Consider the following 11,798-nt stretch of genomic DNA (forward strand, 5'->3'; position numbering starts at 1 on the left):
CGGTTCAGTTGCCACTAATTTTACCCATGGGTGATAACTGAAATCGCCACAACGCCACTAACCCTAAACATGTATTTTGTATGATAGACACAAGGGGCAAGCACTGTTAGAGAACCCAAGATTGCACACAAAAGGAATATTATAGCCATAATCACTCATGGCCAGTCACCTTTATCTCCACAGGGCTGAAGTTGACACATAACAGCTGGTACTCAATTCCAGCTGAGTTGACCTACAGGAGTCCCAGGCCTGGTTGCTATTGCAATTACCACCGACGTGTATGGCCAGAAATCAAAACGAAGGGTGCACAGATCGTGGTACGGCAGGCTAACCATTACATCGCCACTTAAACTGAACAAGTGTTGTTGAATGTAATTGCATGACTCTCAGGGAAAGCGCTGGTGTGTTGAGTGCAGAGCAAAACACACACACACACACGCACATACCCCAAGCTCAGCCTTGTCCATGATTTTGATGGCCACCTTCTCCCCCGTGAGCAAGTGACGCGCAACCTTAACCTTGGCAAACCCACCTGGGGAGAGGGGGGACAAAAACAACGTGAGGATTCGTGAAAATGTACCAAAAAAGTGCTCATCCGTGACCCCAAACCGTGATCCCGAATTCTGGCGATTCATACTCGAAGGGAGTGTGAATCATTCCATCATTAAGTTAGCCTTGGTAGCTGGTGCGGGAGACACATGGAGGAGGGCAGGTGAGTAAAAGATGCGGAAGGGTAGATGGGCGCAAGGTTGTTGCAGGAATAGCACATGGGAAGAAAGGTGATGAACATGGAAGCACTAGGGTGGAGAGTGAGAGGCAGGCCTCGAAAGAGGTGGATGCAAATGGTGAACCACGATATGAAAGACTGTTGAGTGGGTGCGGAGTAGCCCAGGACTGGAATGAATGACTAAACATTTCAATTGTTCTTATTTTACCAGTTAAGGCCCACTGAGCTGTATAGCTCTTTTTAAGAAATGACCTGGCCACAAATGATAGCTCAACAAGGTGGTCTATCGTGTGGAAATTGATAGTAGCTTAATACGCATTGTTCTAAATGTGGAAGGAAAAACCAGAAGACCCGGAGTAAAATCCACACAACCACAGGGAGAGATAACACGCAAACCCCAAATATACAGGCATCAAGGGCGGGATTGAACCCACGACCTCCTGTATACCAGGCAAGGTAGTTAACATCTCACCACTGTGGCACTCCTGAATGAGCAAGAGGACCGGGAAGGCAGACCTCACATGAGTGGGAAGTGGTAAACCAGGATATGAAGGCCTCTAGAGTGAATGTGGAAATGGCCCAGGACAGGAATGAGTGGGGGAATAGGACGAATGGGGAAAATGCCAGGAAGAGCAGAAAGGCAGCACGGGGAGCAGTCGCCTTGCCTGAGCCGATGGTCTCCCTGAGCTCGTAGAGACGGAGCAACTCGTCGTAGTCATCCTGGGCCGTCATGGCGTCGTCCCCCCGCGTGTCGCTCCAGCAGTGAGACCCGGGGCAGTGGGGTGTGGGAGCAGCACTGCAGCCCTGGTTGATTCACAAGAATGCAGCTGTTAGCAAACTTTAAAATTTTTACTTATTTTGGTTCGCTACTTTGGGGATGTTTGGACAATGCCATTAATGCGTTTTGCTTCATGTGGGAGCAAGCCGGAGTGCCTGGAGAAAACCCACTGCATCATAGGAGGCGATAACACTAGAAGGGCCTGCACAGATAGTCAAGCATCCATTGCTGCATTGCTATCTCCTGACCACCTCAACACCACAAAATGCTCAAATGAGGATGGGTAAAGTGATAATTTCTCTTTTACAGCCCTGAACCAGTGGTTGAAATTCCACATTCCTATGACAGGGACAAGACACACCATAAAGCAATCACTTTGGCCTTCCCAGAAATTGGTACTCATCGTATACTAGGGGTTGTTCGGGGGCGCCTATGGCGCCCCTCACAACCATTTACAGCCTTTGGCCGGGAAAGTCACAAAAAAATTGCACAAGAACGACGCATTCACGCAAGCACCCGATGCGCCGTTTTGAAGTTTTAAAATGAAACATTTTTGAATTGTATTGTTTTGAATTAGATTACTTTATTTCTTCATTAAAAGCTTATATCATTTTACACCTGGAAGACTTAATTGAAAACGACATTTCGTGTGAATTGTCTCTCGTCGTTAAGTAGATGGCCTTGCTGGGGGTTCGGTTCGATGCGGACTTTCACCTGTTTGGGATTGCGGGATCGAGATAAGACGACATAGAGCTGCTGGCCGTGCGAGAAGACCGCCGTCCGCAGATCGATTCCAACGTAATCGAACGTTTATCCCTGCGCCTCCCTCGTTCATGATGGAAAGTGCAGCGTTCATCACAGATAAAGTTGTGCACTTATCTAAGAGTATACCCCGGAGAGTTGAAGGGTTGAGATCAATGTGTACTAATCAGAGGGAAGCCCTTTTTGAAACTAGTTTCTCCCAATATAGGAAAACAAAAACACACAAGTCTCCGTGGCCAGTTCGCAGTTGGCTGTTCTATCCCAGGGGTCGAAAACCTGTGGCTCCAGAACCACATACGTATATTTTTTACAGAATTAAAAAATGTCTCTTCTTGTTACTTTGGTTGCCAACTCCTGTTGTATACAAGCCAACAATTTACTCTTAGCCTGATCAGGTGTCAATACTCTGGGTCGCGATTGAATAACCGATTTTGTTCACTTTGTGGATAATTTAGTGGCCTCTGGTGGCTGGTGGGGTCACGTGAAACCTTTCCACACGACATGCGGCAAAGTCAGCGAATACAATCGACTCTCGTTCCACACGCGGTTCCATGCGTGATGTTTTGTGAACTTAACGATAACTGACAGCATCACTTGGCGATGCTGCGTTGGCAGTGGTGCACAAGCACAAACAATAAAACATCTCAACACGTGTGTTAACAACACTGCAGCCTTAAATGGAAAAGTATATTACACACGACGTTTCGGGCAATGGCCCCCCTTCAAATCACATAGAAAGACCAGAGAGATATACTGGATAATAAGTGTTGGAGACTGCTGAGAATTCTGAATCGGTATGCCCCGAAAAAAAGTGGTGCAGTCTGATCGATTTGCATCTCTATTATTGATCCTGGAGGAGAGCTGATAGCGATAATGATGGCTTTGTTGACCCTGACTGGGACTCAAACTCATGTGTACAAGACTTAGAAGCTTGCTTCTCGATTAGATGATCTTTCATTACCCAACTCCGGTTCGAATCACAACAATTCAATACACTTGTCACGACAGTACGTAACAGCATGTTTGTCAATCCACTGCTGGATGAAGGCCTCCCTGTAAACGCACGGTGAGGTTCATGTTATCATACTTCACCACTCTGGTCAATGACGTAAACAGAACTGCATTATATATCACTCGAAATAAAGGTTTTGAGGTTAGTTCGCGTAAGTGTAGATGTGTCACGTACACAGAAGGTGACAATTAGTTACCACGTCAGGCCCATTAACTGGCACGTTCTGTTTAAGTGACAAATGTTAGTGGGTAGTGGAGGGTTACTGTTAGTAGCTCAACTTATTGGAGAGTATATTGAGTATATTGAAGTAGTTTATATTTTAGGGGTTTTTTTACGTGGTGGTTTGGCTGCTGCAGCTCCTTACTATTAAGATCTCCCTCCCTTTATTACTGCTAACCCTACTTCCGCCCTTTATTACTGCTAATCCTACATACTACACGAGCATAATATGACTTTGAGACCGCCCCCCCCCCACCACCTACACATTCCACAAGTAGTGACTAATCCCATATCTGCATTTCCCATAAATATGCTAAATACCTCTGTTGATATTGTAAACTCCTTTAACCCAGCTTAAATATACGCTGCCAAGCTTGGTGGTGTTCATTCGGACGCTGTCTTTACGACAGCCCTGTTCTTCACCTGAGGACGGCTGCTTGCGTTGTGGCCGAAACGTCGTGAGAATTTTTTCCATTATTATTTTATTTCATTTTTTATTTTATTTTTATTTTTTTAGAATTTCCCTTCTACGTTACTTTACCGAAAGAACCAACAAGGTTACGACACATGTATACTTACGCGATGTAACACAAACCCCTCGATTAAAATTGCTCGCTAAAGCCTACGCGTTAACGTATATTACTACATATTGATCGCCGATCGTTAACCGCAATGAATCAACTGCTGGATGAAGGCATCCCCACGCCGTTGACTGTTACAGTGGCTTGATCACCCATACTTTACCACGTACGAGACGACGATCCGCCGGATTTCACCGCTCCGTCTCCCTCCGTTTGACGTACCCTCGGAACGCCGTTCGCTCGTCCGAGGCGCTGCAGTGATCGATAGAGGCCGGCAAACATTAACAAAAACACCGCGCAAAAGAGCGATTCTTACCCGTGCGTCTGCACCGCGGAGTTTGAAGCTGAAGGCGCGTTGGTTTAATGGTTTTATCGATAGATTTGGTGATGTTTTACCGTCGAGTTTGGGATTTCGTGAACTTGAGGGGAAATTTTTTTTTAAAAGCGGAAAAACCGACGCGGGGTACGAACCGACCAATCAGCGCGCAGGGCGGGGCCTCACGGAGGACTCTACCATTCCTCGTACACACGGAGGGGGGGAGAAATAAGGATTGTGATTGGCTCGCGTTGGGATGTACCAAATCAGCGTTCGGGCGCGGGGGTGGAAATAAGCATTAGATAACACTGGTCAACACACTTTTTCTGGCATAAGGTATTCCAACGGTTTTAAGGTAATTTTGGGGTGCTGATTCCAAATCTGTCTATTACATCAGGTTTTTGAGATATCAAATATTGCATTTTCAATAAAAACTGCAGAAGAAAAATATTAAATGTGGATATCTACGTAAAATGATATTATAAACACACTATCCTAAAAATACAGCACCATATTTTAACACTAAAGCAGTCACTGACTCGCAACAACTTGCAATCATAAGTGACAGAGTTAATTTCGGGTAAAATCAATAAAAATGCAGTATGCCGATAGCATAAAAATGAGATGCGATAGAGCAGATCTGAGATCAGATTTGGAATCAGCACCCTGAAATTAGTCTAAAACAGCTGCAAAAGTCCAGGCCAGAATTTGTTTTTTTGTTGACCAGTGAATTATCAATCATTCGTTTTGAATGTCAGAGCTAAATCCGTTTCAATTTACGTTGTGTCCCGTAAATGGAATAATTTTCAATAGGCGAGGAGTAATCAACCACAAAAAAGAAGTCGATTACAACGTAGAGTCCTTCAATGGACTCAATCGTCCCGGCTCTTATTCCAGTTCAGCCATTATCTTTCCACTGCTGGATGAAGTCCTCCCCAAGCTGTCGTGGTCGATCCACGCGGCCGCTCCATCTCCACGGCGCACGTCCCTCCCTCGTCTGCCTGTCGCTCCGCCTGTAGCCTCGACTCCCGGTGTAACAGGCTAAAATAACCCCTGCCCCGATTAAAGTGTCCTAGGCTAAACTATACCCGGGGGTTTAAACTAGACTGGACCAGACCATACCTCTCAAGGCCAGACTATGCCCCATGTGAAAGTTCAAACAAACTTCAATCGATATCTAAAACGCGTATAAATGGAAGAATCTCAATTTGATCAATTGAAGTATTTTTAGGGTTAAGGTTAGGGATAGGGTTATTATTAAAGTTTTTTTCTGGTTGAAGCAATCAAAGTCTATGTGTTTACAGTTTTAAATAAAATGTTGGAAAATTTTAGTAATTAATGTGTATATCGCTGAACACTATTACTATCATGGGGGTATGATTTGGCCTAGGCCATAATATACCCAGGTATAATCTAGTCTAGGGACCATCCATAAATGACGTCACGCACCTAGGTGGGGGGGGGGGTCAGACATTTGTGACGATGTGTGACGAGGGGGGGTTTTGAGAAATGTGACGTCACATCAAAATGCGCAACTTTAAATAAATATAGACAACACGTTCTACTTAATTAAATCGACTTTTTAATACATGTTTTCTCCTACAACATCAGAGTGCAGCGCCACATTAAATACGCACTACAATGACAATAGTTTAAAGCGATTTGAAGCATGTTTTATTTTTTGTGGGGGGGGGGGAGCAGAGCTTTGTGACGTCATATTTGAGGGGGGGGTCTGACTTTTTGTGACGCCGTGTGACGAAGGGGGGGGGGGGGTCAAAAATCCTCCAAAATCGCGTGACGTCATTTATGGACGGCCCCCTACATATGTAGTTGCTACATATTTAGTAGTAGCTACGGGCCCCGCACTGTCAAGGGCCCCGCGCTAAATGCTTTCAAGCTGTCAATTCCGGTTCAGTGATTCTGCACTTGCTCTATTACTATAGTACTACACTGCCTTCAACTTTTATGAAAACTGGGTGTTTAAGGTTAGCGATTTGTCGTATTATCTGGCTGTATAGCAAATAAAAAAATACAATTACTTTACTATGCAAGTAAAAAAATTGTGTTTTCATATTTATGTGTTTTTTTCTATTTAGGGCCTTTATAACATATGCTACAGGCCCCGCAGCAGCTTAATCCGACACTGCGATGTCTTTGCCAGTAGCGGAACGAGCGTGGGGAAAAATGCAGCATAACAAAACGTAAATACTTAAAGCTTTCGTGACTGCAGGAATTCATATTCTTTGGGTCTTTCGATAAAGTCACGTAAATCGTCCCGATGACGATCGCTTGTGTTGCGATCGAAACGTCGTCGTTTTTGTTATTTTCTTTCAACCTATCTACGTGACTTTACCGAAAGACCCAAAGAATAAAAACTTAAGTAGCTTGAGGAAAAGAACATTGGCCATAGAACTCCCGTTTCTGGGATATTTAATTAGATACGTGTCAATTGTATTGCAGAAGTACTCCTACGGAGCTGAAGTGGCTTCATTTTGCGAAGGCGGAGAGCCTCTACAGCGTTACATGTGTAATGACTCGAACTTTAGAGGGTTTTTTTATTGCACGTAACGTAGCTTAGGACCCCGTCGTCATGAGCTAATGCCGACGTGGAGATCGAATGACCGAGCAGACCGCGATGACTTGTAGACAGTGATGACGTGAAGACAGCGACGATGGCCCGAGTCCCTCTCCACAAACCCCGAACATCCCTTCTTGCCCTGCTTTTATCCTCGTGGATTCTCCGGGGGAATTTCCCCAGCTGCCTCTTTTGGACACTCTGGGGGATTTCCCAACCAAGAACCTCCAGACTTGCTGGCACCTTGTCTTTGCATCCAGCCTCGCTGACAACCCTGTCTTCACCTCGAGACTTACTGACACAGTATTTACACATGTGTAGTGTAACAGCGCCAGCTGATGGACGGCAGCGGCAGCTGTGGTGGACAGACAGCACACACGCCGGTGAGCGTGAGCACGGTGTGTGTTGGCAGAGCGGAGGAACTAGGGCAAGGGTCACGGAGGACTCCGTCTGGAGGCCCCTGGAACCTGCTGGCGGGTTCGAGAAGGGAGGCGCGGTCAGGGTGGAGCCAGGCCGCGCTGGGAGCATAAAAGGAGCCGAGAGCGGGGGGCTCAGGGCTGCCGGTTCTGGGGGTGGACTCGTCTCGTCGTCGCTGTCGTCTCGTCGCCGTCGTCGTCGCTGCCGTCTTCGCTAGATATTGCGCTGCCGGATAGTTGTTGGCTGTCCCAGTCTGCGCTGCCGATGTTAGACGGCTCGTGTTGTGTATAGGCGAGGCTAAGCGATTGTAGAGAGCGTGCAGGCGAGACCGTGAATGTTCTAAATAAAAGACGGTGCCTCCTACAAACCTCGTCTCCAAATCACTGACACTACACATGTTTGAGACTGTGAGCGTAACGATGTAATTAGGCAAGTGGAGCCACGATATACAATAAAGCCTAGGTGCGACCGTGCGAGACAAATCAAATATTGGGGCCCCAACTGACCCATTTCCACACCCCTTAGCTGATAACATCGTTACTACGCCACTGGGTCCTGCCCAAGCCCATGTGCTTACGTCTCTGAGCAGTCCATACCAGTAGTTCTTAACCCTTTTTGATATCAAAGTCCAGAAGAGCAACATTTATCATGTCATATGGTTGACACATTGATTGATTAAATTTGAACTTCAATTTAAATGCTTCACTGCTCTCGCTATTCAACAAATTGGCATGATTCAGCGTCATGATTCCATTTCTAACATTGGTGTAGCGGCCCCTAAGCGGCCAGAGGGGAATACGCGATTTTAATACGTAGAACAGAGGCAGTAAATTGTAAGACGTTTTAAGCTTGGACACGATATTCGACGCATGTATTGAGGCTTGATATTAACCTTGCTGACCCCCCCCCCCCCCCCACGTTGTGGACCAGAGGTCACGTGACGGACCTCTGCAGTAGTTCTGTCCTGTCTACTTCTCTGTTAGAGACATCCTGATGGATGCGTCGTCTCGTGACGTGACAGCGCAGTCGGGATACAATTGTGGGAAGAAAAAAACCCATCACAAATCTTAATGAATCCTTAAATATATGCATTGTACTGGTAGGAACCTCCTGGTTACACCAGCCCACAGGGGGTTATTGTGTCCGTCCGTCGTGCAGGGAGGGGCTGGGTGGGGAGAAAGGGGCTGGGTGGGGAGGGGAGGGTGGGGAGGGGCTGGGTGGGGAGGGTGGGGCTGGGTGGGGAGGGTGGGGAAGGGCTGGGTGGGGAGGGTGGGGAGGGGCTGGGTGGGGAGGGTGGGGCTGGGTGGGGGGTGGGAGGGGTGGGGCTGGGTGGGGAGGGGCTGCTCACCCCGTGGTGCCCTTATAAAACTCAACGTTTAAGCTACTCACGCCGGCTTGTGTCCGCCCTCACAGTCGGGCATATTTGCGGAATACACCACGCCGCCGTTGACCCTGGCCATTGACCGAGCAACCCAACGTCCCTACCAGCAGCTCCCTCCGCAGGAGGAATGTGTTTACAACCACTAGAATATATACTCGATCACAAGGGTCGGCAACCAAAATAACAAGAAGAGACATTTTTTTAATTAGATTTTTTTTTTAACTCTATTCCAAGAGCCACAATGGATGTGAATACGAGACGGTCGTCCCTAATCAATAAAGTCACGAAGCAGTCCTTAAAAAGCCGCATTTGAAAACAATAAAAATACACCGGGAGATATGTTCTCTTGTCGAACGATTTATTAGAATGATAGGCAAGGGCGTGACAACGCACACTTTCAGACAGGTACAACATATCTTTGTCATATCCAATGGTCCCCACGCAGGCCTTTAACAACAACAATCTAGGCATATGCCAACATGTATACAGTTTGATATAATAATATCTATCTATACGCAGAAGAACATTCGAGGACAACCTGCATTTTTTGCGAAACTCGTCTTAACTGCTCTGATGTAAAAGCGCTATTTGTGTGGATCCTATTATCTGTGTTCATCCACGCAAATTAGCCCCCGCAGTGTCCGAGTGATGGATACAAATGGATGACGGAGCGATGGACTGCTGCCTACGTTTTTTTCAGGTGGCTGCGTAGAGCTCCCCTTGTGTGTGTCTGTGTCTTGCCTTTGGGTTGTACCGCGTGTCGGTCCGGTCGCGTCTTAACGTTTCGCTTCCCGGCACTTGCAGCGAAACATCGGACGTCATTACCAAACGACGACGCGGGGGTGCGACCCAAACACAACATCAGAGAGCTGTGGATGATGGGAATCATTTGCCACCACGCCCACGTGACTCCCTCTTATCCGTGCCAAAGACTATAGGTTAATGGATAGTCTCAACTAAACTTGTATTTTACCAGGTAAGGCCCACTCAGCAGCAACCTGGCTATCATAAATGATCGCTCAACGAAGTGAAATATCGCGTGAAAATTTATAGGAATAGCCAAATACTCCAATTGGGTGACGTTGATTATAAATGAGGAAAAACCCAGAGGACCCGGCTAAAAATCTACGCGACCACGGGGAGAGAGACACGCAGACTCCAAATATACAGCAGCAGGCGTCAGGATCGGGATCGAACCCACGACCTCCGGTAAACCAGGCGAGGTAGTTAACATCCCTCCACCGTGACATGGGCCCTGGTGCAAGGAATTAAAAGAGACCCCCTCCCTCCCCCGTCCAATGTTTCCCTGCTTTTTCCAAGTGGCCCACAGCCTGGGTCTCTCCAGCCCGTAAAACCTTCCAGCAGTCGCACCGCGCTAACACACTTGATTGATGTGCCACTGCTTTCCGAATCACTTTCTCTTGGACAAATGGTTTGTCAGAACTCCTGAGTCACTCCCTCATATCCGCACACATGTCGCAAACATAGCGGAACGTTACAGTTGTCGCCTCTAAGTTACAAAAAAACTATCGGGGCACATCATGGGTAGAAGAATAGGAATATCTCACAATACCATCACAGGAGACACATTCCGTGCGAGTGGTACATCATTGGGTCTTTCGATGCCCTGGGAGGACTTGGGATAGATTTTCCAGGACTGCCTACGTCATTCAGAGGACGGTCCTGGGAGAACCAGGACAGGTGGCAACCCGGAGCAAAGTGTGCGGCTCGATCGGGGTGCACAGTTCATGAATGGAAAGCACGGCTAAGAGAGGGGCTTGGATATGAGGAGCTTGACGGTACATACACACACGCTCACGAATGCCAGCGTCAGCATGTAAGGCACGTTGAACATGGAAATACTCCACGTAACAGCATTTATGGCTGGGCTCACAAGGCAAGTCAGTGGTGACTTGCCTTGTGAGCCCGTGATACATTCGGGTGGACATCGATTGCTCGTAAACACGCACTGCACAATCGCTGGGTCTCCATGAAGACGCAACAACAGGCAATAAACTCGACTTATTTGAATCAAACGTGAATTGGTATCGTAGCTGCTACGATTTTCCAATGTAGAATTGTTTGTTGTAACAGGCACTATTATACTGATGTCGATTGTGATTGTAACTGTCAAATATTGTACATATTGCTCATTACAGTTGTCTCACAGTTAATTGTAAGTGTCTGCCTTTGGACGTAATCTGTCACGTGTCGCTCACTGCGACTTGAAGTGTATTCGCTGCATCCTAAATTAATTTAATCGACAATATGTCAACGTAGAGTTTTATACTGCTGACTAGCAGGACATGTATTTTTTTTCGGAAGGACGTAACCTTTTGTTTAATCCATTCCATCGACTTTAAAAACAGCTTAATCACTTGAACATCACTTGTTTGAGATAAAAAAAACAAAGTTGTAAACCCAGCAAAAGGAATGTTCGAAAACGAACCCAGAAACCCGTGAAGGGTAACACCCGGACAATGTCAAAGGAAGTCTTTACACAGTGCTATCGGGTGAGCGAGCGTGCATCGTTGCATTTCAAGTGGCTGTGTATATTAATCAAATTAACGTATGATAATTGGTTTTTTACCCTTCTATCTGGCAACAAAACTGACACCTTGTTTTTACAAGGAGTCATGTTTACATAGACCACAATACCTGCAGTCATAATGCAAACAAAAAACATAACTCTGAGAATGTGCACTGTCCTTGAAGTTGATTGGTCCACACCCGAGACAGCTTTCCTTAGAGCCGTTGGACGTCTCACCCATGTGAGACTAGGCTCTAAGGAAAGCTGTCTCGGGTGTGGACCAATCAACTTCAAGGACAGTGCACATTATCAGAGTTATGTTTTTCATAATCAACGTTTTTGGGTTTAGATCGCGTTATTTATAAATGTGTCGTAACCCTCCACCACCCGACACGGCCAATCAGTAAAAAATGTGTCACATTGACAAAAGACAAATAGTTCACTGCTTTAGCCCACCGGTGTGTTGTCAACGTGACACATTTTTTGCTGATTGGCCGTGT

The 11,798-nt window shown here is 46.5% G+C and overlaps 1 protein-coding gene across 2 annotated transcripts in view; it reads right to left on the minus strand.

Moving 5' to 3' along the window:
• MELK (maternal embryonic leucine zipper kinase) overlaps positions 1-4,570 on the minus strand; it is a 28,179-nt gene extending 23,609 nt beyond the window's left edge. For both annotated transcript variants that reach the window (XM_078613408.1, XM_078613407.1), the window contains exons 1-3: positions 4,396-4,570; positions 1,393-1,531; positions 447-532 (exon numbers count right to left, since the gene is read on the minus strand). In XM_078613408.1, the coding sequence (XP_078469534.1) occupies positions 447-532; positions 1,393-1,459 (153 nt within the window). In that variant the 5' untranslated portion in view covers positions 1,460-1,531; positions 4,396-4,570. The remainder of the gene's footprint in view (positions 1-446; positions 533-1,392; positions 1,532-4,395) is intronic.
• Positions 4,571-11,798: the final 7,228 nt, after the last annotated feature.

Source organism: Lampetra planeri, chromosome 41 (assembly GCF_965212315.1).
Source record: "Lampetra planeri chromosome 41, kcLamPlan1.2.h2, whole genome shotgun sequence".
In the NCBI taxonomy this organism is placed as follows: Eukaryota; Metazoa; Chordata; class Hyperoartia; order Petromyzontiformes; family Petromyzontidae; genus Lampetra; species Lampetra planeri.